The 26,068-nt window shown below is 42.1% G+C and overlaps 2 protein-coding genes across 4 annotated transcripts; one reads left to right on the top strand and one right to left on the bottom strand.

The window, feature by feature from the left end:
* Nucleotides 1-1,015: 1,015 nt before the first annotated feature.
* Nucleotides 1,016-5,218, top strand: LOC147891317 (pentatricopeptide repeat-containing protein At3g02330, mitochondrial-like). 2 transcript variants are annotated; one of them, XM_087389564.1, is made up of 2 exons: nt 1,016-1,404; nt 1,620-5,218. In XM_087389564.1, the coding sequence occupies exon 2, from the start codon at nt 1,935-1,937 to the stop codon at nt 4,269-4,271; it is 2,337 nt and encodes a 778-aa protein (XP_087245690.1). In that variant the 5' UTR covers nt 1,016-1,404; nt 1,620-1,934; the 3' UTR covers nt 4,272-5,218. The 2 variants fall into 2 exon arrangements, with proteins under 2 accessions (XP_087245690.1, XP_087245691.1); XM_087389565.1 differs by lacking the exon at nt 1,016-1,404 and adding an exon at nt 1,425-1,475.
* Nucleotides 5,219-21,459: 16,241 nt separating this feature from the next.
* LOC147891316 (pentatricopeptide repeat-containing protein At5g16860-like) lies at nt 21,460-24,808 on the bottom strand. Of its 2 annotated transcripts, none has more exons than XM_087390086.1 (3): nt 24,501-24,808; nt 24,291-24,358; nt 21,460-24,165 (listed from the first exon to the last, which is right to left on the bottom strand). In XM_087390086.1, the coding sequence occupies exons 1-3, from the start codon at nt 24,703-24,705 to the stop codon at nt 21,895-21,897; spliced, it is 2,544 nt and encodes an 847-aa protein (XP_087246212.1). In that variant the 5' UTR covers nt 24,706-24,808; the 3' UTR covers nt 21,460-21,894. The 2 variants fall into 2 exon arrangements, with proteins under 2 accessions (XP_087246212.1, XP_087246213.1); XM_087390087.1 differs by having other exon boundaries at nt 24,250-24,358; nt 24,501-24,527.
* Nucleotides 24,809-26,068: the final 1,260 nt, after the last annotated feature.

The raw sequence follows: 26,068 nt of genomic DNA, 5'->3' as shown, positions 1-26,068 counted from the left end.
GACCCTTCTATCTCTCTCAGAATCAATTTCTCTCCTTCTCTCAAAATGAATAGAGTAGAGAATCTATCACAAACTTTCTATCTCTCACAAAGCAATTCTCAAAGAAATGAACGGAGATCTCTCAATGAATGGAAAAATCTCTCACATGAATAGAATTGTATGACGGAAATTTCCTCTCTCGTCGGAAGTGAACTTACTCGAAGAACACTCAAGAAGCTCTCTCTCAAGGATCGCAATGCCTCAGTGGAAGGCAAGGATGCTCTGATACCATGACAAAATATGAAGAAGGGAGAGGAGAAGAGTGGAGATGAGGAGAGAGGACACAACTAGAGAGCACACCACAAATGACTGACTATACACTAGATGTAGTTGAAAATGTAGAATATATACAAACCCATTTAGGGTAGGGGCAATACTTTTGAATGATGTCTGTTGCTTTTCATTTTAGAAGTAACATCCTTTCCTCCTGGAAATTAGTAATAATGAAAACAAACTCTCTCAAGGAGCTTGTCAATGGTATTGACAATGCAATGTATGCAGCTTGTTGCGAGCTCAACACCTGTGTGTTTAGCAATGTGTTCTGAAGCTTTGGCAAGTACTCAATCATGGAGAGATTGTTTCTCATGCAATAATCAAATACTGCTTTCATTTATTAACTTGTACTTGTATTGATCGTGGTCATGTACAAAGTACAATAACAGTCATGCCATGCGCATTTAAGATGGATTGCATGTCCGATGTGTCACCTATGCCACCTTCGAGGAGGCAACACTCCATATGGTTGGGTTCACACCACCCAGTTGCCATCCTCTAAAAGGTGGTGTGGACGATTGCTATCCTAATTGGTCCAATAGGAGGGACGGGCTCGGACATTGACACAAAAAATTTGTTTGGCCCATGAAGGCTGCCCACTCCATGGCCAACTTCTCCAATTGCTACATGCAACCCCTACAGCAACCCCTACACCAATCCACCTTTTCGGTTTATGATTTTTGCTCCATCTACTCCAGCTCGATCTTCTCTACATTGTTGTCCTCGTGTTCGAAGCCCCATCAATGTGTCCCTCTTCAAAGCCGGCGATAGTGAGTACTCATTGCGAATTGTGACGTCTTTGATTTAGCGAATGGCTTTCTTTCGGAAGTTGCACAACGTGGCCTATGCTGACAAGCAAACTCGAGCAGTGGGTGAACGCCCAAACTGCCTGAGCTGCCTCTCTGCTGTCCGACTCCCCCGAGGCATGTATGATGCTGAAACCAGATCCCTTTTATACCGGCCCAGCTCATGCAGCGCTCAGCTGCGGAGATCCCCACATCCACTGCCTGGCAGCTCATCTGTGCAGGCAATCAAGCCCGATGGCTTCCCCCCAGGACATTGGAGTTGTGGTGGAGGAACGTTCGCGTTCAGGTACTTCCATCTTTCGCTGTATTTTGCAACTGTCGAAATTAAGGCTCAGATACCTTAACATGGATAATCAGGTACATAACCGGATAAGGAGGGATTTGTTTTTGCTGTCTGTATTTTGCAACTGTCGAAATTCAGGCTCAGATACCTTAACATGGATAATTAGGTACATAACCGGATAAGGAGGAATTTGTTTTGGCTGTGCTCATGCTTCGCAGGTAGGTCAGGAACCGACCACTTATTGAAGGAGTACTTGAGGGATCCATCCCTCTGGTGGGACAACTGCGAGAGTAAAGTAAGAGTTTGAACTGATGGATTGCGCAGGTAAAGCTGTAGGTTGGCTAGTCTGACAGTCTCTTGTGAATTTAAGATCTCCAGATTGAAGCTAAGGATTACAAAGGAGTCGCTATGGATAGACGGTTGGTACAATCCAAGCTGGGTTAAAGACTGGCAAAGGCCAAAGTATCCACTGGTCAGCCCCAAGACCAAGGCTTGGTGGATTATGACAAGACAGCTTCAGGTTTGGGGTAAAGATGAATGCACCTAAAGCACAAGAACTGCACGAGAAGAGTGGCTGGGAAACGCTCTCTTTAGACAAGGCACTCATGTCTATGGAACAGATGCCCCAGCTGCCTACAGTTCAGAACCTTACATATATCTTGCACAAATGCAGAACACTGAAAAGTCTAACGTATACAAAGCGCTTGTATTTCTACTTGTGCAAAAGTGGGCTGGCAGATCATAGATCTCTTGGCAACTACTTGGTCCCAATGTTGGTCCAAGTTGGAAACATGTGTGAAGCTCAACAGCTTTTTAACAAGCTGGTTGATCGGAATGTGTATTCTTGGACTTTTCTTATAAAGGGTTATATTGAATGTGGGGAATCACAGCTAGCCCTCAACCTTTACCAGAAAATGCAGCAGGATCTTGTACAACCTGATAAGTATACCTTCCTGGCCTTATTGAAGGCTTGTGCCATGCTGAAAGATGCAGAAAGAGGCCGAGAGATACATGCTGAGACTGCCAGAAACGGGCTGGAAAGAGATCTTTTTGTTGGCAGCACCTTGGTGGATATGTATGCCAAATGTGGCTCACTTGCAGAAGCACAGGACGCGTTTGACAAGCTGCCAGTTCGAAATGAGGTGTCGTGGACCGCACTAATGGCAGGATATGCCGAGCATGGGCTTGGTGAGCAAGCGATGAAGTGTCTGGAACAGATGCATTTGGAGGGTTGCTCTCCAACTCCTGTCACATTTGTTTGCAGCTTGAAAGCTTGTGGTAGCATGGGAGCCATAGACAAAGGCCGAGTAATACACACCGAGATTGCTAGAGAAGAGCTGGAACGAGATCTTTTTGTGGGCAGCACCTTGGTGGATATGTATGCAAAATGTGGCTCGCTTGCAGAAGCACGGGAAGCCTTTGACAAGCTTCCAGTTCGAAATAAGGTCTCGTGGAATGCACTAATGGCAGGATATGCTGAGCACGGGCTTGGTCAGCAAGCACTGAACTGTCTCAAACAGATGCAACTGGAGGGTCTAGCTCCAGATGCTGTCACATTTAGTTGCATCTTGAAAGCTTGTGGCAGCATAGGAGCCGTAGCCAAGGGCCGAGAAATACACTCTGAGATTGCCAGAGAGGGTCTGGAAACTAATCTTTTTCTTGGCAACACCTTGGTGGTTATGTACGCCAAGTGTGGCTCCCTTACAGAAGCATGGGAAGCATTTGAGAAACTGCCAGTTCGAAACGAAGTTTCATGGACTGCACTAATTGCAGGATATGCTGAGCATGGGCTTGGCGAGGAAGCGCTGTATTGTCTCGAACAGATGCAACTGGATGGTTTCTCTCCAAATGCTTTCACATTTGCTTGCAGCTTGAAGGCTTGTGGCAGCATAGGAGCTATAGGCAGGGGCCGAGAAATTCATGCCAAGATTGCCAGAGAGAGGCTGGAAAGAGATCTTTTTGTTGGAAGCGCCTTAGTGGATATGTATGCCAAATGCGGCTCACTTGCAGGAGCACGGGAAGTGTTTGATAATCTGCCTGTTCGAAGTGAGGTCTCGTGGAATGCACTAATGGTAGGGTATACTGAGCATGGGCTTGGTGAGGAAGCACTGACCTGTTTCGAGAAGATGCAACTAGAGGGTCTCTCTCCAGATGCTGTCACATTTAGTTGCATCTTGAAAGCTTGTGGCAGCATAGGAGTCATAGAGAAGGGCCAAGAAGTACATGCCAAGATTGCGAGGAAGGGGCTGGAACGAGATATCTTTGTTGGCAGCACATTGGTAGATATGTATGCCAAATGTGCCTCTCTTACAGAGGGGCAGGAAGTGTTTGACAAGCTGCCAGCTCGAAATGAGGTCTCGTGGAATGCTTTAATGGCAGGATATGCCCAACTAGGAGAAAGTGAAATTGTTATTTATATGCTCGAGAGAATGAGAGGAGAAGGGGTAAAGCCAGATGGGGTCACATTCTCTACTGTTCTTACTGTGTGTAGTCACACAGGTCTGGTGGATAAAGCCCAGAATTACTTTGAGGCCATGAGCAATGACTATGGCATCACTCCAACTATTGAGCACCATGTCGGCATAGTTGATCTCCTTGGCCGTGCAGGCCAATTAGAGGAGGCTGTAGCGATGGTGAAGAAAATGCCTTCCCATCCTAATCTTGTCTTGTGGCTTACAGTGTTGGGTGCTTGCCGAAAGTGGGGTAATGTGGAGCTGGGAAGGCTTGCCTTTGAGCATGTAGTGCAACTGGATGAAAAGGATGGTGCAGCTTATGTTTTGATGTCAAACATCTATGCAAGAGAAGAAGATAAACAGAATGACGGTGAAAGAACAAGCATGGACAAAGCCATGACACAGTTGGTGGACTGACATTGATAGTATCGTGCATTCTTTTGTGGGAGATACAAGATATTCCCAAAGCAAAATATACATGCAAAGTTGAATGCTCTTTCCAGATTCACATTAGCTGTCAAGAGACACATCCGTTGTAAGATGAAAGATGGGTTATGTGGGCACATTGAGAAGCTGGCAACTGCATGTGCTTTACTGGAAAACACCCGAGTGGACACCCATACATATAAAGCATCCCTGGGTATGCGTGATTGTCATGCAGCCACTGCACTGATATCAAAGATAGAGCAGTGAACTTTCTTCTCAGAGGTTCAAACCGATCTCATGTCTTGAAGGGGGGAAAGTGTGCTTTGGTGGGACTATTGGTGATGCTGGTGCCATCTAGAGTTCCCAGGGTCTCTCGTATCTGGAATGTTCTCTGCTAGAGGTTGAGCATGGTATGATCTGTGCTTGATTTCAGCCTGTACGTTTGAAGTATCACCATATGAGCTCCTTGTCTATGATGAGCCTCATCTTGCATCATTGAATGCAGTGAGCCATGAAGTCTACAATGGTTTTGCTTCCCCATGCAGGTGATGGTGAGATGTACATGTTCAAGTTTGCCATCTCCTGATGCACAGTATGAGTTAGGGGTTCTTTGTGGATGTGCCCGCCCGACGTGAGGTTAGATGAGGAGGGGGATGGATCCATACCAAGGTCATGTGTACAGCCAGGGTACCAGGCTTGATGCAGCCATTCAGGGCTGGTCAGGGTGCGAGAGGCTTCGCCAGGGTACAGCAGGAGGTGCGGCCAGGACGGTACGGGGATGGTTTGGGCCTGTTTCGGGGGGGTTAGGGTCTGATGTGATTTGTCCCAGGAGCCGTCTTCAGCCACCCAGTTGCCATCTGGGTCGGGGGTCAACCAGGTCCCCAATCTGGCCAGGTTAACTGACCAGCCCGGTTGGCTTAACCTGACAAGCCCGACCCTGTTGGCCTGCATAAGCAAGCCGACTGTAAGGTTTGGGGACCTATTTATAGGCCCCTCCCTACCCTCTTTTGTGCATCTTGTGCCAGGTTTTGTCTCAGCAGTTCAGCAGGGTTTTCTCCTAGATATTGGGTGTTGAAGTGTCTTCCTCCATCGCATTTTCATGTCTGTGAGTTTTCTATTTTTGCTCTCAGTTCTTGTTCACAAATCCGCTGCACTTTCACATGGTATCAGAGCAGTAAAACGAGTAGAACTTGGGAGCCAGAGAGCTGCAGGAGCAAGCATCAAGTTCGAGGGAAATTTGCTGGTTGGAGGCGTCTGAGGGATGATTTGAGCCTTTTGAGGGTGGACCGTTCGGAGGAGACAAAGCAAGGAAGCTGAAGGTGGCTGTGGGAGAAGATACAAGAGGCATTGGTAGCAAGTGTGTGGATCGACAAAGTTGAAGGCAGAAGCTGCGGAGCAGCCCCTTCCTCTCTTCCATTCTCTTCTTCCTCTCTTCTCTCCGAGTTTATTTCCATCTCCTCTTTTCCCACCCACCCTTTCCTCCAAGGTGTCAACTTTACTCGAGATGGCTGGAACAAGGTCAAGATCCCTTCTTACCCACCTTTCTAGTGGGCTGGCAGTTGGATGGCAACAACTACAGCATATGGAGAGTGATGATGGAGTCAGTTTTGCAGTCCTATGACCTGGTAGACTTCATCCTTGTGGGGCCAGATCCACTTGATGCAAACTTTGGAATCCACTTGATGCAAACTCGAGATGGCTGGAACAAGGTCAAGATCCCTTCTTACCCACCTTTCTAGTGGGCTGGCAGTTGGATGGCAACAACTACAGCATATGGAGAGTGATGATGGAGTCAGTTTTGCAGTCCTATGACCTGGTAGACTTCATCCTCGTGGGGCCAGATCCACTTGATACAAACTTTGGAATCCTTGAGCAGAAGGACGCCAAGACCATGGCTCAGCTCTGGGATCGGGTTAATGCATGGGTATGTTCTTTTATTTTCTTGAATTGCACTCCTCAGGTCATCAATCACATCAAGCATATGACACTGGCAAAAGGCGTATGCGAGCATTTGGTGTCATTCTACAATCGTGTTGCCCTGATGAAGAGGGTATCTCTTGAGGTACAGATGAGAGTGTTGAATCCCGCCACGTCTGCTACGATGTGGGAACACATCAACAAGCTTTAATACTACAGCAGGAGGTCCTTCAGGCTGGGAAGAAGATTTCATTTGAGGACATGGCATTACGCTCTCGTCTCATTTTTTGTCCCAGTATTCTGCTTTCTATTCTTCCCTGATTGTGGGAGGTTGAACACTCTCACGTAGGAAGAACTTGTGCTTTGTGATGGAATGGTGTAAAATGGCCCCTAGAAGGCAACGGCTCTCTATTCCATCATTGGAGCCCCTTCGGTGGCCTGTGGCATTTCAGGTATGTTTACCTGAATGTTGACAAGCTATGGTGAGCTGCCTGAAACCAAATGGTTGTTGGTTTGCTGGACGTGGGTAGCAAGAAAGGGCAGTGCAGTTCGTGTATTCTAGAGAAGCAGAATAGGGAAGCCTTTCGAAGCAGGCTGAAGGGGAAAAATTCTTCTTCCATCCATTGTGCATCTCTGGTTGGCTAGTTTTTAAACTTCAGTAGATATATCTCTCTCTTTTCCATGGGAACTCTTCTCTTGATGGTATACGATCTATTCTGGAGTAAGAATTTCAGTCCCTCAAGTTCAGGTTCCTCTTGATGCTGAATATCCAAAACGCAAAAGTATCGTCATGGTATCTCTTTAAATTGCTCACATGAAAGATATTCTTCATATTGGTAATTTTAGCTAATATGCTTGGGATCCTTCCTTTGAATACAAGGCTACTAAAATCCGAAATGGACCATAAAACTTCGGTGCTAGCTTGACATGTTACTTTCTCTCATTGAATTGATTCTTCTTTTATCAATCTTTAGTAATACCAATCATCCTTATCAAAACAAACTTCTTTCAAAACAAACTTCTTTTCTCTTTTTATTGGTTGCCTTGGACCTTTGAACCTCGGATATTTACTTGCTCAATAGCTTGAGACATATCCTCAACAAACAGGTCAACAACAAAAGTTCCGCTTCCCCAAGTGTATTATTGGAGTAGGTAGAGATTGGCCATACATGATTTTGAAAGGGGCTTTCTTGGTGGAAGTATGTATAGTGTTATTATAAGCAAACTCTAGTATGGCAAAGAATTAGGGCCATCTTCTAGGTTGGTCTTGGACGTAAGCTCAAGGTAAGGTGATTATGGTTTGATTTCCTGTTGGCCGCCGCTGACTAAAAAGAGCTTGGGGAAGATTAACGGCCCTTTTTGATCTTTCCTGTGGGGTGGGGATGCAGATCATCACAAAATGGCCAAGGTAAGATGGCAATTATGTACGCTACCCAAAGAGGTAGGAGGGCTGGGGATTGTAGATGTTAAAAAATCATCGGGGATTGTAGATGTCAAAAAATCATCGGCTAGATCAAAGCAATTCTAGAACCAGACTCAACATGGGCTACATCGATCCACCGGAATATAGGAAAAGTTAGGTTCAGAAGATGCAAACACTGGAAGCAGATTCCTTTTGGGGTTGCTCTTTTAGGCAAGGAGCCCTGTGTAGCCAAAGGATCTGAACTATGAAAGGGAATGTGGCATGCTTGGGAGTCAATGAGAAGATATATCATCGGGAAGGGTTACTCAAGAAAGACGGGCACGTTTTGTAGTCAAGATTCAATCTAGTTCCCTTTAATCTGGCCAGACTCATAGGTGTGGGACAAGGATTTGAAAGGAGCATTACGACTCAACAAGAAGGGATAAGAGTATGGCATGATCATTCAAGATGCGCAAAAGTTTTTAATGATGCTCATGTGGATGCTAATGATTTTTCCCTAAATGTATGTTTAAAACTAGGAGCGAAGTGATAAAATATAGAGAATTACCCAGATCTAGACTCAGCTTCATGTGTACTATTAGAAAGAAAAAAGAAGAGAACATGTTACTGGCTCAAGTACATCTCCTTACAGAGAATGAGGAAAAGTAAGAAATGGTATGCAAAGATAGTCGCAGAACACTTCGACAGCCCAGGGACCTCATCCAATCCTTCCCACTTAATGATTTTGTCCCCATTCCCCTCAGGCCTTCTGTGGTGGTACCTCCACTCCCACTTCCTTTGCCCCTACCCGCTTTGAGTACCTAGGAAAAAGCTCTCTCTTGCTCCTTTCAAACACTGCTTATGCCCCCTTCACAAGCCCAATAGTCTACCGCTCTCCCAGTGCCCCCGGAAGCTTCACCACCGCCACTCACCTTCAAGAGATCCATGTCATCAGTTGATCCTACAAGCACGTCATTAAAGGTGCAAAATGAGAATACTTCAAGGGAACTTTTTATCAAGTCCCTTCAGCGCGGCAAGAAAGCGCATCTTGAGAAGAAACAGAAGCGTAGGAGCTCTTGTCCTTACACATTCTGGGTACAATGGTTATCAAGGTCATCACTCATGTGGTTCTGAAGGAGGAGACAGTCTGACATGTTCGGTTCAACACTTAGCCCTTTTACTTCAGGTTAGTTTGTTTTGGATGAAAAATCCTTATGTTACTTCTCCCTGGTCAGGGGTGTCTCCTTTTGACTTAATAATATAAACTCACATTTTTGAAAAAAGATTATAATTCACCAATATCACTGGCCATACACTGTAAGAGGTGCTTTTAAGACCAAATGGTTTCACACCGTCCATACCCAATCCAAGTCTCAAGCTCCTAGGTTCTTCCTTGAAGCTTGGCCATGTGTCTTCAATATGCTTCCACGCAGGAGTGTCTGCGAGAGTTCTCCACTTGCCATCGGTTGATCGATGGGAGGAGTGACATGACATGAGCTTTGCAATGGATTTGCACTTGAACGTATGTTGGATGCGAGAGATTATGGGAAAATGTCGCAGAACCTTACGAGGCACGTCCAAAGTTTTGAGATCTGCTCTATATCTTGCCTCTCCACAAGTAGGACACTCTCTTGCATCCTTATGTAGTCCACGAAACAAAACACAATCGTTGACGCATGCATGGATGCGCTTGTAATCTAATCCTCCAAGCGAGGTCACATGTTGCCTTGCCATATCTCGAAGCTCCATAATCTATGCACATACGATATGATCCATCCTTCTTTTTGACTAATAATATAGGTGCTCCAAATGGAGAATTGCTTGGTTGATATAGGAGCTTTACAATAGATTCTCAAATTGTTTTTCTATCTCCTCTATTCCTATCCTTTTCATCCCATAAGGGGCTCTACATGGAGGAGAAGCTCCTGGCTCCAAGTCTATGGCATGATCATCTTCTCTCTCCATAGGCAATTTGAATGAATCATGTCTAGAAAATTGATCCTCATAAGCTCTAAGGAACTCATGTCTTACTTGATCTTCTTTTGAAATATAGAGATCCCTTGAGTCTCGTACATACACAAGATTAAAGTCTGTACCTCTCACTTTATCAATCTTTTTATTTGGGTAGGAGTAATCAAAGGAATGGTATGAATCTCAATCCTCTGTGATTCGTATGTTTTCATCCTTATGTACAAAACAACACTGATTAGTATGAGGATGAAGAATAGCAAGATTGAAATCATACCGCCATGGTTTACCTAGGATCATGTCAACATCTTGCAACGGAGCTATCAAGAAATCTCTTCGATCTCTATCTTTTTGCATACGGAAAGGGATATTCTATACTGTGGATGATTGTTCTTCATTATGTCCCCTAAAAGCTCTTGAGAGTGACATGTTTTTTATAGTTTCTAGTTTAAGATGGAGTAATTTTACGGACCTATCACTCATTAAGTCAAAATTACATCCATCGTCCAAGAGTACCACTATTCTCTGTCCATTAACAAACCCATACACTTTTAAAAGGTCATGATGCCCAAAGGTATTGGTTGAATGGACATCATTTACTATTGGCTCAATCACGGTAGATTTCTAAAATGAGGAGGTAGAAGCCGTACCTTTCCCTTTGACTAAATTTGTCGTGGCAATTTGAGCCAAGAGAATAGGGCACTTATGCCATACACGCCTTGACTTATGTTCTTACATCAAAACATTTTCCCTCCTTAATAAGCCTCTTCTTTTCTTCATTAATTATGGAAGGGAATGGCACCCATCCGGGACGTGGTTGACTGTTAATATTCCTTACAAGAGCTTTTCCCTTCCCCTTATTATCTTCTCTCAGCTATCTCAAGCAATTTAGTGAGGTCTCTAAGAGTGGTTGACAACCTCATATCTCACTTTATCTCACTTTCAGGCTTAGGGCTGCTAAATATCTATTTTCCTTACTCTTTTTCCAAGCAATTCTAAAGAGAGTTTCTAAAACCTGGCTGTAAATTCCGCATTACTTGCATTGTCGAATTGCCTAGACCTTTCCTAATGGAATTCAAGTTCTCTTCATGTCTTGGCATGAAAGTGGCTTTATCTACTCCACAAACTTAGCCTATTTAAGAATAAGCTCTTTTTTTGTTTGTGACAAGGACCACCACATTGAAGCATACTTTTGTAGATGCAATGTGGCAAGTGCAAGCTTATTAAGAGAAGTCTTGTTTTAATGGACAAAGGACAATTAAAAATGATGAATCCAATTAATTATTTTATCAGCCTTCCTTGCTCCATCATATTTAGGGAATTCAATTCTCTCTTCTAGTTGGAACTTGAATCTCTTCAAAGGAGTACTCAAATCTTAATCCCTAAAATCTCTTAGTCCCTAATTTTGTCATTATGGACTGCTCAATCATATTACTAGGCTGAGAAACCAGCTTCCCAACGGGAGACTCCTCTCTTCTCGGATTTGGATTATAATCCATGTGTGCGGAATTTTGAGCTAAAGGCATAAACTCAACGCCTTGCTCTTGGATGGACTCATTTCTCTTCTCATTTCCAAAGGAGAACTCTCTATCAAGATGTTCTTGTAGGAAAGACGAAGGTAATTTTATTCATGGGTTATCATAATCAAGATGTGTATAAGTCTCACCTAATCTATCTACTTCAAGAGGAGGTGAAGGGTATTCTTTCCCTCTCTCCTTCTGGTAATGGAGGAAATGAGATGATCATTTTATACTTCCCCTTCCATTCTTTTCTTTTACTTATCAATGGAAGAAAACGACTTGCCGTAATTACAAAATAGAGATTTCTTTTATAGTAAAAGTCAAAGGTTATAGAGTTGGTGGTACTTATCCAACTCCTGCTTTATTTGTGTTGAAAAAGAAATTCTTCCTTATCTTTTGCAGTAGATTGGTACATCAATTTGGGATTCTTATTCTGAGTGAATTGGACGTCTCAACACTGCTATAGGGGATACTTGCTGGGTAGATCACCCCTTGAAATCTTGTTCCGATTTGACTTTCTATTAGGGGGGGTCTCTTTTCTTCATGGTTTAAGGGTTTTAAGGATGTGGGGAGTCACTCCATTAGGACACCTCGTTCCCTATCCAAAGGGAATTTTTATTTTTGAAAGCCCTTCCCTCTTTATTAATAGTCATTGGCCACATAGTTTAGTAGCCCCATTTTGATCACTAATACAAGCATATACCACACCATCAAATTGGCACCTAATATAATAATGTTCTATTGACTATTAATTAACTAAATCATCATTTTCTCTTATCATGACATCAGATCAATATGAAACCAACCTTCCTCAATAGAGACCTGAAGGAGGAGGTTTATCTAGAGCAACCACTAGGCTTTGAAGTTCCAAACTCAATAGGGATGGTCTACATGTTGTGCAAGATGTTGCATGTCTCAAATAGTCACCACGAACATGGAACCATAACATCGATGCATTCTTCTAATGGAAGGGATTTTGGAGGTCCATGGTACATCCGAACTTGTACATCTTCCCTAAGAAGAATCTTGTGACCCTCGTTATCGTCTATGTTAATAATCTGATCTTGACAAGGAGCCGTGTGGCCCACATAGCTGAGACAACTTCTACTCTAACTAAGGAGTTTGAGACGATGGACCTAGGATTGCTATATTTCTTCCTCAGCTTGAAGATTAAGAAGACTTTCTTTGTCTCCCAGCAGCGGTACATCCATGAGTTGCTGGAGGCTTCGACATACAGAATTGTAAGCCCATTTCCTCTCAAATGGATTCAAACATCAAGTTGTCTATGTAAAATTCTGATTATTCTCTATATACACAGTTGCAAAAGCTTTAACAACTAGAAATGACAAGCTATTAAAAAGTTCCGCAACTTATGAAATAAGCTACGATAGTACAATCTATTATTGAATGTAAAGAGATCCAAGATAAAGGCTTCTACATGCAAGTGAAATAAGCTACAATAGTACAATCTATTATTGAATGTAAAGAGATCCAAGATAAAGGCTTTTGCATGCAAGTTGATCCTCTGCATCCCTTACTACAATTATGAGAGCTTTTTATTCTATAGAGCTTTCACCAGCCTAAACTAAAATGACCAATCATCGTTGAGTGACTACAGACTGCACATGCAGAGCCTTGCAAACTCCTTAGTAGTGACATGTGTAAATTCTTTGTTCTTCTCGGCATCCTTGTTTTCTTTATCGTGCACCAAAGGGCATTTACACTACCGAATAATTTTCATGTATGTTCTCTTTGAGATCCAAATGTTGATTTGTACTTAGGCTTTTATGCTTACCCCTCGGTTGATTGGTGTACTAGTGCTTAGTGCAAGTGCTAGATGCTTGGCCAGAAGTAGTGATTGGCTGATGCTTGGCCAGAAGTAGTGATGGGCTAGAAGATTCCCTCTCTTACACTCTGGGGTGCACTTGCCCTCTCTTACAGGCTGGCGTGTGCTTGGTATGCAGAACCCACTTGGTGCTCGATTGTTGCAGGAGTTGTACATCAAGTGTTCTATCATGAGGTTTATGCTATATGGATGAGACGATTTAAAGACGGTGTAGATGAGCATGTGCAAAGGAAACAAGAGTACTATAGGGTCCAACAGAAAGCCAAGTTACGCAACCCAATACGTGTATTAGAAAAGAGGCCACAGCTTGTTACAAACAGTCATAGTTGCAACTGTGCTCCTGCAACAATAGGTGTGTGGTGCTCTCTCTCTCTCTCTCTCTCTCTCTCTCTCTCTCTCTCTCTCTCTCTCTCTCTCTCTCTCTCTCTCTTCCTCGGTTTGAGACATTGCACTAACTAAGGTCAATAAGACTTGAACTTGTGTAGCCTATGGAACTTGGACTTAGATAGTGATAAAAGCATGGGGACTATTCCTATTCTAACTTGGACTCCTAACTTATGTAGGCTAGACTTCAAACTAGCTGATTTTGGTGAACCGCATTCCATTCTCGGACGTACGAATCCACAAAATTTATACCAAGGATCAACTCCATGGCATGGGATGTACCTATACTGGCTCTTTCTTGATGTTTGGGGTCACACTACTTAGTTCCTCACTGGTAGCTCCCAGATCTCCAATGCCCGATTACTTGGACCTAACTCTAGTTGGTCGAGTGACTTGAAGCCTGTGATCTGGCACATTTTCTTAATTTGTCTTGAGACATTTTTATGTCCTAAGCAATCATGGTTATAAGTTCTTTGTATAAAGAGTTCACACAAATGATCTCAAAGGCCATCCTAACCAAGCTCATCAAAGTTAACCAAAGCATCCCCCTATTCACCTATCTCTTAACTAACAAATATGCTAGAGTTAAGATGCAAAAGAAAAGAGAATAGCCTAAGAGTATAGGGTGGAAGAATTACAGTAGAAGATAGAGAAAGAGTAAGTTGCCATAGAGGAGGAGAAGGATATAAGGAGGATAATAGAAGGATTTTTCAAAGAGAATATTTTTGTTTCAACCATTTATGAGTCTTTTTTCTAGAGGAGTAGCTTTTCAATTTTTCTTAAAAGCCTCTTTCCCAAATGGTTGGGGTAAAATATGTCTCCAACGTTATCTTTGCTATCACAATGTTGCAATGTGACCTAACCAAGTAGTAATCTACTGCTAATATGTCAACATGATTTATCATTGAATAATATATTGGATCCATAGTGTATTGATTGATTGTCATAGTATATGCTTTTTGGTTTAATGTCATCAAAATAATGCACCGATTGTGAGAGGCCTATATGTTTCTTCTAAACAAAGATGAATAAACAATAGACTATTTGTTGGACAACCATGATATTGCACTTTGACCACACAAAAATTCATTGTGTGGATTTCTCGGTCTCGGTCTCATGGTCTCCTACATAATGTCACTATCACAATATTCATGCAACCATAGATGATTGCCTTTCCATTCTATTCCAAATATCTTATACCTGTGATGTACCTCATGGACACTCTCTTGGTTGCATTCCAATGGGAACGTGAAAATTTGAAATTTGAAATGAAAATATGAAAGTAGTATGTGACAAAGCACAATCACTATGTATAGGGACTATAAAATGGAATCAATAGATGAAGTACAATCTAATCATCATTTCCCCCTCTTAAGTTCTAGTTTGATATTTGAAAAAGAGTGCAATTTCTGGGAAAATTTGGTCTTTTGGAGATGTGAAAAATGGGCTATCCTTATCATTTGTAGATGAATCTTGAATGAAATACCATGTAACAATTTTTATGAAAATGTTTTGAAAAGGGTGAAATTTTGTTGAAGGAAAATGGATTTTTGTAGATATTAGTAAAATCGAGTATCCTTTTCATTAGTGGCTATTTGAGAAGAGTGAAGTTTGTTCAGGAAAAATGATATTTTGGAGATTTTAGCAATAATCTTTTCTATCACTTTGCAAATGAAGCCTAAATAATATTGCATAGTACACTTTTGAAAGAAAATCAATAAACGTGAGAAATATTTTGAATGAACCACTATATGTGGAGCTTTAGCCATTGATTATTAATTTTCTTTCTCTTGGATCAAATACTTTCATTTTATTAAGAAGCATTGGTTGACTACATTGAAGTGTCTCTTGGACTTGAAGGCGAGACTATGCCCATGAATGATCTACAATTGACTTGATAAAATTAGTGTCTTATGGAGCTATGTTGAAATATCTCTTGGACTTGAAGATGAAACTATGTCCATAATGGTTGTGATATCACATATCAATGTATCACCCTAAAAGTAGAGCATGTGATTTGGACAACTCTCCATAGATTGTGTGAAAAAGAGAATAACATGAAAAATTTTTGTACTTGAAATATTTCTAGTGTATATAGGGATTTTTGTTCGCTTTCTTTGAATTATCTTCATTGTCCAATGATAATCACATCATAAGAAAAAGGTAGTATGGCTAACTTAAAAAAAAAAAAAAACTAAAGTGGTACATTTTGAAAGCATTAATATGAAGATTTATAGAACAAAATATAGATATCCATCGTTGTATAAAACGTTGCTTGGTATATTAAATCAAAATGTCTAGCCAATGTGCATGGATGCTCAATGCTTCCATTCAATGAACAATGCTATTACATCCATGTGCCTTTCCAATAGCTTTTTGATCTATAGAAGAAATAATAATCATTGTAAGAGATGCCCCGTTGTGGCAATCAATTTACTTCTCATAGATATTGTAGGAGTGCTTGGCATATGACTCCACTTGTGAGAACTCCCTCCCAATCTCTCCAATAGAATAAGGTAAATTGGTTTGAAACAATGTTAACACAATGACATATGCATTCTAAGAGCCTTTTGGAGCCAAATCTCACCTCCCAAAACGATCAATTTCGATGCATCCTGACAATTGCAATAAGAAATCCTTAATGTTTATATAACATCATTAATTTAAGAATATTAAATCCAAAGAACTATAAAATATGAATCCATGTGCCTCTCTCTCTCTCTCTCTCTCTCTCTCCACAACACACTCCTCCTACCCTCTACCTTATACCCCTTTTGAGCAATCAAATATCAATGTCATCCTTTAGAAACTACCGTACACAAGATTGAAGTGATAGATTTGGTCTAGGAAAGGGGATTGCTTCACCAATATAGAAAAAATGGGATAAATCAAAGAGAAAGAGGTTGAGAGGAGGCTAAATGAGGAGGCTAAGAGGAGGTTGAGGGGAGGAAATTGAGAGGCGGTTGAGGAGAGGAAGAGGTTGAGAGGACGAAGAGGTTGAGAGGAAGCATCATCAGTGAATGGGGATAGTTTAGGAGGACTCCTAAGAGGTGTTTGGGAAGGTGGAGACACTTTTCAAATATATATATATTTTTATAAAGGGAAAAATCTATGATTTTGGGGGCCCACCAAGAGAGGGAGCAGAGTGGGGGGACTAGCCAAAAGTGAAGGGGGTGAGCTGTTAAGAAATGAAGCTTTTATATTGGTGTTGAAAGCTAGTATGCCTTGATAAAAACAAAATTTTGAAACATTCGCTAGAATTTGGAACTTATATGCTTTAAAATCTAAAAATTTACCAAGATTACATATTTTATCTCAAAGATATATTAAATCATGCTATGTTTTACCGATATCATGAAACTTAAAAAAGTCGCTCTAATAATATGAAATTTTGTCAATACTTTATATTAATATATATAAGTATCCCTTTTATAAAAACATCCATGATGCGTAAATAGTTCTTTCACATGTTTACAAACTTCATCAATTCCTATAATCAAACACGCAACTAAGGTCACTTGCAATTCAAGCAAGAGGGATGTTATGGAAGTCATATTTCTTACATCACTTGCTAGGGATATTATGTTATAATACATTATAGTCATGCTGACTATGACAAAGTATTCCATAGGATCGCACTGGATGCGACAGGCGTTTTAGTGGATGCCTTATGTGGTTTAGATTTGCACACCTACCTAGACCTGCGTTTGCCGCTAGATGGTTGGCATTGTGGATGATTTCATGTTAATACTTTAAACATCACTAGTGTAATTGGTTTTTTAGTTGCTTATTGTACATTGAGTGCAATTATATTGGGATTGTGATTGCATCTTGAGTATAGGTAATGGAACTAGTAAGAAGAATTAGAGTTATTGCAAGGGTACCGATTGAGGTATCACACGACACACGTATATATGGCCATCAACCAATTTTGGTGTTGTATGACTTTGGCAATATTTTTTGTATGAGAACATAAATTTTTTTGATTAAATCAATCCTAAAGAGGCTATGTAAAAGCCCAGTAACAGGTATCCTTTATTTGGATTAAGGCAAGGGATCGTTTTGACTCCTGGAGCTTTAATTGAAAGATCTCAAATAATCTAGATGAGAAAACATGAGCCACTCATCTAGGGGGGCTAGATTGTACCTAGTTATTGTCGTTATCTTCTTGTGTGTTTGATTGTTTTAAAATTCTTCAAGTGGTGTGGTGTATGTGACAAAACTCTTGAATTTTCATTACATTGTTGACCTTAACCCAAAACACATTGAGTGCATAATAGATCTTCTTGAAGTAATAAAACATCATGGCATTTCTACTAAATTAAAGATGAACAACCATTTTACCTTGCTTTACTGCACCCCTCCCTATGTTCTAAGACAAATAAACCAGGTTCCCCATTGTCTCTCTACATCCCTTAGTTCCCTTGGTATTTTATCCTTTATTTTGATGCAAGAGCACTTGTAAAAATTCAAACATATTTTCTTTCCTCGGGGCACCCTCCTTCCTAGGTCATTCACCCCCTTGGTAGAAACTGAGCATTGAGCACCTCTTGAGGTCCGTGAGCATCCTTGGCTCTATGATCGTTCATACATTCAAGCTTATCTTGCCTCTCTTTATCATACTTTCCCCTCTAGGAGCTCTTTTGTGTGGTTCGTGTGTTAGGTAGGTTTTTATCCTATAAAACTCCCAAAATCAAATCTACACAAGAGTACCACCATCAACTTCTCTTTGGTACCCCTATCTAATCCTATGAAACATTTTACACAATCCCAAATTAAAAAAAAAAAAATCTTGTGAGGCAACTAAATCCATCTCCTTCTGTCAACTTGCCCTCCCCTTTCGTAAGCATAGTATCTCCGTGACTTACTCATGCTAGATTGCTCATCTCCCAACCCAGATGTTCCCCTTCCATATTCTCCCCCTACTATTAAACCATGTTACTTAACCAATTTGCATATTCCCAATCCGTGCATTGAGATACAACTCAATTCCGTGATCACCAAGATCTACAATGTTTGTCAAAGATCGACATAAGGATCCAATCAATCTACTGGAAAGCTATCATAATATTTGGAGTCATGGTGTGAAATGTACTATTGAATAACACATAGGTCTCTCCTATATGTGTTAATGTAGACCCAAATGTGTTGTTTGTGTACATTATATTTCACTAACTGAGTAGCGCTCTAGAGTGTCTTCTTCAATTTTTGCTACCTTGCATCTCCTCTTGCACCTCTACAAGGCTACCAGATGAAAACTAAACATCATAGCCCTCAATATCTAGAGTGCAACACGCATCATGTTCCCAAGTCATTCCTAAGATAATAACATCATATCTCTGAGTACATAGTCGACTCCTATACGGTTCTGTTATTGAAGAAATCTCAACCCATGCGGCCCCATAGACTACATGGTCTACCCCATAATTTGTCATTTGTGGGCTTCACAAACCATCATCCTTTCTTCTTGGCTAGGAAATGGGCGATTTTGAGAGTTCTTCATCTCATAAATATGAATGTAGGCTATCACCCAAAAGATTTTGCACTAATGAAAGTTTCCCATTTTTTGCAATAATGAAAGTTTTGTAGGGATAAATCGTTGTCCGAGTTGATGAGTCTTCGTCTATAGTCATTTCGAAGAATTTATACATGTAGAGAAATTTTTCCTTGCGCCTCGAAATGTGAATAAAATTGTTCAAGCTTTCTATGCTTTAGTCGCAGATTATTTTCGTATCTTCATAGAGATTTGATTGCATGAAGTAAAAGTGCTCTCATCACAAGCAATTTAGAAGAATCAAGGCTCTAGAATCTAACAGTGGTATCAGAGCAGCGTGAATGCGTGGGAGGTGATCTTGCCTGTCGAAGGAATCACTTGGTGCCGGGTCTTCCAAATCAGAAGGCGGTGTCTTCCCTCAAGCTTGTAAACGTCCTCGTAGTAGTCAAGTTGGTCGAAGAAGGCGGTTATCAATTGATGTGTTAGCAGAGGCCTATTTTAGAGCAATACCTGAATGATAGAAATAGAAGCCATAAAAAGAGAGAAGTCAGAGAGTGCCCTCATAACATTTACTAGCTGAAATTTTTCATTTTGACCGTTATCAACTCAACTCTACCTGATGCAAAAAGGCCTTCGGAGTCTCGTAGATGGATCACATAAAAAGCCAGAGAGTGAACGAGAGCTAGTAACATGGACCATAAAAATGATAAGGCAATAAGGTTCATTGGAAGCGCACTTGGACCGGATTATTTCCACCATGTAGATGTAAAGAAGTCGGCGGTAAAAAATTGGCTAATCTTGGAGATGCTGTTTGGCCTACGTATGAAGCATTCTAAGGCAATTTTGAAGCAGGAGCTATTTGACCTGAAGATATGAGACAATGAGAATCCAGACACCTTCCTCAATAGGATGCAGTGACTTCTTAGGCAGCTGCATGACCTGGGTTCAGGTGTGGAGGCGGAAGATAAAAAGGCAATTCTTCTGAAAGCCTTACCTTCAAAATATTTTGAGACTGAGAGGATTCTAAGGCTTGACGACAACACAAATTTTCTTGATTGTGTGGCTTTGTTTTATTAAGTGAAAAAAAGCATGGCGATTCGCTTCAACCATACAGTGATACATCATACACTGTGAAAGAGAAGAAGAAAGCATCTAGAAAAAATTCTTGGGTATGTCACTATTGTGGTCATGAAGGCTATATCGAGAAGTGTTGTTACAAAAAGCAAAAGGATGAGCTTCTAAAAGACAAGCAGGAGGGATCTTCATCCAAAGAAGAAGTTGCAGGTTTGGTTGAAACAAATTTCAATGATCATGATTGGGCATTTTAGTTTTGCATAGAGATTAAAGCTGGGTAGGTTTTTCGTAAGCACACAGTTGCTGAGATGATCTTGGCACTTAGTGAGCATGTCACTTTTTAGTCTGCTCAAATGGCTGTGATGTTCTTGTTTGGTTTGGGGGTTTGGGCTCTTCTTGGGTAGATCTTCAACACCTAGCCGATGTAGTAGTTGGTGCAGCAGTCGTTTTTGTTGTGCATCCCCCATTCGTCTTCTGGGGGGGATTGTTGACTGTAAGGCTCATAGGTGATGCCAAGGGCTTGGCTTAGTATGGCACATGTGATTGGGTGGGGTGGTACCTCGTGGAGCAATGGAATGGTCGAGGTTCACCATGTGGCTTTAGTACATGCGGTGCATGGCGCTGAGTTTATGGACCAATAAGCAACATGCATTGACATAGATTGTGACTGTGGCGGTTTACCTCTGGCAATCGGGAGGATTCGTTGAGGTGGCTTCTTGATAGTTTATATGGCGCAACAGCATATTGAGTCGCTCCTTCTGTCTGAGCCCTCGTGGCTCTATCTTTGTCGATGTCGCCAGGCTGTGTGTCTCAGAGCTCTACTCTAGGGTCCATTGGTGAGTCGTCTTGCTTATTGTATCGGCAAAAAACCTTATCCATTGTCCGATTGATGAGTCTTCATCTATAGTCGTTTTGAAGAATTTGTACATGCAGAAAAGTTTGTTCTTCTGTTTTGAAACATGAATATCATTGTTCAAGCTTTCTATGCCTTAGTCGTAGATTATTATTCACATCTTCATAGAGATTTGATTGCATGAAGTAAAAGTGCTCTCATCACAAGCAATTTAGAAGAATCAAGGCTCTAGAATCTACCAACAATGAAGTGATTTTCGTTAATTATGTTTTGGTTTGCCAACAATTGTTTTCCCGTTTTTTGGTTATGGAGAGAGAGAGAGAGAGAGAGAGAGAGAGAGAGAGGGACGTTATAATCACAATGACTTGTTAATGCCATGGCCTTGTTAATGCACAATGTCAGAAGAGGACATTATAATTGTGAGACGAGGACATTATAATCACAATGATTTGTTAATGCCGCATGGCTTATGGGCCATTGTCTTATACAGAATTCTTTTCCTGCTGTATCAAAGGCTCGTGCAAATTTGTTCCTAGCAAATCTGTTTGCAAATTTGTTGATTTGAAATGGTAATTTAATTGCTAAAATATTATCTTCTAAATCAATATCTATTATATTAATTCTTTCTTTAAAAAGTGAGAAGTGTATTTGGAGAGAGTTTGAAAGGTCCAATTTATTTCGTATACATTAAATTATTATCATTCATTCCATAACTCTCCAAAGTTCTCTTAGTGCAATACAATCATAAAAGTTTGATCATGTGCAAAACCTAGTTTTTAGCAACAGATTCACCATCTTGTGAAGGCAACATCTAGCTCCATTTCATCCTCATCTGAATAGACCTCACCTATCTTCCATGGGAACTTTCCAAATAAAAGGTACACTGGCTACTGCAGACTCAGTATAGCATTACTAATAGTCCCCACAAGCACCTTCTCCTTGAAGACATGAAAGCAGTGTGCATCGCTGACAAGAATAGTTCCCATGTTCTTTGATAGCAGTGCATGACAAACATTACAAACCTGGGGACTCTGACAAAAATTGGGTCTCTCTTTGGTGATTTCATTAGAGCAAATAACCCATCTTTTTGCATCATAGTCTCGTGACACCTAATGCCAACTGGGACATTACCCTTCCTCATTTTGAGAGGATATGCTTACCTTTTATGAACGCCTCCTATCACAAATGCACAATCAGTCCACCAACTCTGTCCTGGCTTCTTCCATGCTTGCTCTTCCACCTTTATTGCCTCAAGCTTCTTCTGTTCCTCCTGCATGTGAGCATCTGCATAGATGTTAGACATCAAAACATAAGCTGCAGCATCCTGTTCATCCAACTGCACTGCATGTTCAAAGGCCAGTTTCCCAAGCTTCAGATTACCGCACTTTTGGCAAGCACCCAATACCGTATGCCACACCGCAAGGTTAGGACAAAAAGGCATCTTCTTCAACATCGCTACAGCCTGCTCTAATTGGCCTGCACGGCCAAGGAGATCAACCATGCCAATGAGGTGATCGATAGTTGGAACCATGCCATAGTGTTTGTTGATGGCCTCAAAGTACTTCTGGCCCTTATCCACTAGACCGGAGTGACTGCATACAGTAAGAATAATAGAGAACGTGACACCATCTGGCTTTACCCCATCTCCTGTCATTCTTTCAAGCATATGGAAAACAATTTCACTTTCTCCTAGCTGTGCATATCCTGCCATTAGTGCATTCCATGAGACCTCATTTCTAGCAGGCAGCTTCTCAAACACTTCCTTTGCTTCAGCAAGCGAACCGCATTTGACATACATATCCACCAATGTGCTACCAACAAAAAGATCTACTTTTAGCCCCTTTCTGGCAATCTCAGTGTGCATTTCTCGGCCATTGCCTATTGCTCCTATGCTCCCACAGGCTTTCAAGCTGCAACTGAACGTGAATGCTGTTGGAGAGAGACCTTCCAGCTGCATCTGTTCGACACAGTCCAAGGCTTCCTCACCAAGCCCATTCTCGATATATCCTGTGATTAGTATATTCCATGAGACCTCATCTCGAACTGGCAGCTTGTCAAACGCTTCCCTTGCTTCTGCAAGACGGCCACATTTGGAATACATATCCACCAAGGTGTTACCAACAAAATGACGTCTTTCAAGCCCTGTCCTGGCAACTTCTGCATGTATCTCTCGGCCCTTGTCTACAGCTTTTATGATGCCACAAGCTTTCAAGCAGCAAACATATGTAACAGCATTCGGAGAGATACCCTCCAGTTGCATCTGATTAAAACAGTTCAGCACTTCATCTCCAAGCCCATGCTCGGAATATCCTGCCAGTAGCGCATTCCATGAGACCACATCTTGAACAGGCAGCTTGAAAAATGCTTCCCGTGCTTCTGCAAGTGAGCCACATTTGGCATACACATCCACCAAGGTGTTGCCAACAAAAAGATTTATTTCCAGCCCCTTTCTGGCAACCTCGACGTGCATTTCGTGGCTCTTGTCTATGGCTCCTCTGCTGCCACAAGCTTTCAAGACACAAACAAAGGTGACAGCATTTGGAGACAGACCTTCCAGTTGCATCTGTTTGAGACACTCCAGCGCTTCCTCTCCAAGCCCATGCTCGGCATATCCAGCCATTAGTGCATTCCACAAGACCTTGTCTCGAACTGGCAGCGTTTCAAACGCTTCTCGTGCTTCTTCAAGCACGCCACATTTGGCATACATATCCACCAAAGTACTCCCTACAAAAATATCTCTTTCCAGCCCCTTTCTGGCAACGTTAGCATGTATTTCTTGGCCACTTTTTGCATCTTTCAGCCTAGCACAAGCCTTCAGAACTGCCACAAATGTATACTTGCTAGGATGTACAGAATCTTCTTGCATTTTCTGGTAGAGGTTGAGGGCATGCTGTGATTCCCCACATTCAATATAACTCATAATGAGAGAAGTCCAAGAATAGACATTCCGATCAACCAACCTGTTAAAAAGATCTTGAGCGTAGCACATGCTTCCGACTTGGACCAACATTGGGACGAGGTAGTTCCCAAGAGATCCATGATCTTCTAACCCACTTGTGCGTATGTAGGCATAAAAGCGCTTGGTATACGCTAAAATTTTTAATGTTTTGCACTTTTGCAAGATGCACATAAGGTTCTGAACTGATGGCAGCTGCTGCATCTGTTCCATAGACGTGAGTGCCTCCTCTACGATGAGCGTTTCCCATCCACTTTTCTCGCACAGTTCTGTTGTAAATGTGTGCTCTTTTAACCCAGACCTGATGCCGGTCTCGCTATACTCCACCAAACCACAGCCTCGGGCCAGACCAGTGGATGCTTTGGCGTTTTTCTCAAGCATGTCTTTTACCCAACCTGGATTGTAGCAACCGTCTGCCCGTAAGGACTCCTTCGTAATCTTATGCTTGACATTTGGAGATCTTGGGCTTGTCTGTTGTTTAAGTTTCAGAAGAGGTTCGTCAGACTAGCCAATCTACAAGTTTACCTGTGCAAATTTTCCTACTTACGGCTTTACCTGTGCAAATGGTTCAGTCAAGACTCGTCGCACACACTTACTTTGCTCTCTCGGTTATCCCAAGACTGCAAGGGATTCGTGAAGTACTCCTTCCATAAGTGCTCCGTCCCTGACTTACATGCAAAGCATGATCATAACGAAAAGAGAAATTGCAAGGGTGCCTAAAGATGACTCCTTTATGCAAAGAGGGGAGCTTTTATGAGCCTCCTTAAACAGAACCGTAAAGGACGGCAGAAGAAGGAAAGCAGTACCTGAAAGCAAGCATTCCTCCGCCACCGCTCCGTTAGAAAATCCGGCGCAATGCACGATAGGGTTGTATTGTTTCTGAGACGGATCTGTGGCTCTTGATGTGTATATGTTGATCGTCATTCGATTCATCTGCATAAAAGGGTTATGTAGATGAAGAGCATGTGGTTGGCTCTCGGCTTTATGCTTCCATGCTACAAAACCGCCCATGATACGACTTCGGAGCTAATCTTGTGGCACCTAGCTCGCCTTTAGTCTCCCACACGTGTACCGCGAGTACTGGGAGCCTGGGCAACTGAGTGTTATCGTTGGTGCTATTCGAGAGTGCACGTTGGAGCTGGCCGTCGTCGTGTTTTCGTTATCTGGCGTCCAGGAATGGGGGTTTGTGCTATGAGGATGGGTTTAAAACGTTGCACCTCGTTGGGTTTGTGAGCTATTATACCAGTATTTGCAAAGAAATTGTTGGCTATCGCAGTGTTGCCAACCAGAATGTATGCGTCTGACGGAGCTGCACAGTCGATGGATACTGGCGGGCGAGGTGATTGAATGTGGAATTCAATTTTCTTTTCTGATTGATTTTCAGCATTTCTTATTTATTGTAGTCGCTCTACCAGTAGAATTCACGTGCGTTCTTAGTTCTGGAATTTATCAACCTGAAGACATATTAGGGGATCGGACGCATGCGAGGATGACTCGAGCTCCAGCGAGGTCTATAAGGAGGCGAAATCAGAGGCAGAATGTATCGGACCAGGTTCCATTTAACCGCTTCGTTTGTCTGGGCAAATTTGCGGGGCGTGACACTTTTGTTGAACCATTTGCATGATACTGATGTAGGTACCTTAGCCATCAATTCTTCACTCCTTCTGACCAACATCTCTATTCATGTGGACCCTACCGAAAAGAAGAAACGGTTGTTGGAAATATGGGCCCATGTGGTCCTAACCCCCTCGTGGTACCTTGGAAACAATTGTGGATATGAAGGGGTATTGAGTGCAGATGACACAAGTACAAAAGAAATCCCATAAGCAATATGGGGATATAAGAATCCTTGGATATATAAAGACAATGAGCCCCTCTCCCATCATCCCGCCGGCCTTTTGTTGGATGTGGGAGAGGCTCTGCATGGCTATGGGGCGGGGTGTGGGACCCTCGTATTCGATGCATCTTGGTGGTGACATGTGGCATTCGACCATGTTTTCTGACATGGTATCAGAGTAGGTTGAGAGAGGCATACGGCTTGTATGGCAGACACGTGTACTGCACGCAACTCTATCGACTTTGTGAATGACTCTGGCGTGACGGCGGTTGAAATAGTAATTACGCACATGTGGGAGTGGCGACCCACGTTGTGCCCGAGCTACAGGGAATGGGGCTGTTGCTACTCTATGGCCAGAACTGAATGGAGATTGGTGCGGGAATTGATGGCTTGCGTTAGTCAGTTAAAGATCGTGTGTGAACCTGGTGGCAGCATTTGATTCGGCAAGTTGTGCCCTGTGTATGGGTGGTTGCCATGTGTTTCTGACCGTGCTTTGTGTGGATGGTCATAGTTTGAGGCTGAGCTGGCCCTATGTGG

Source organism: Dipteris shenzhenensis, chromosome 18, assembly GCF_047967505.1.
Source record: "Dipteris shenzhenensis isolate YYH24624 ecotype China chromosome 18, Dip_SZ_1.0, whole genome shotgun sequence".
Classification (NCBI taxonomy): domain Eukaryota; kingdom Viridiplantae; phylum Streptophyta; class Polypodiopsida; order Gleicheniales; family Dipteridaceae; genus Dipteris; species Dipteris shenzhenensis.
The sequence above is the reverse complement of the archived record's forward strand: the minus strand, read 5'-3'. Positions and strand labels throughout refer to the sequence as shown.

Excerpts from the sequence above, each read along its gene's own strand:
- LOC147891317 (XM_087389564.1), top strand. The coding sequence starts at position 1,935 with ATGAATGCACCTAAAGCACAAGAACTGCACGAGAAGAGTGGCTGGGAA.
- LOC147891316 (XM_087390086.1), bottom strand. The coding sequence starts at position 24,705 with ATGGGCGGTTTTGTAGCATGGAAGCATAAAGCCGAGAGCCAACCACAT. Across the intron at positions 24,359-24,500 it reads GGAGGAATGCTTGCTTTCAG|GGACGGAGCACTTATGGAAG; the intron begins GTACTGCTTTCC and ends CATGTAAGTCAG. Across the intron at positions 24,166-24,290 it reads GGGATAACCGAGAGAGCAAA|ACAAGCCCAAGATCTCCAAA; the intron begins GTAAGTGTGTGC and ends CTTAAACAACAG.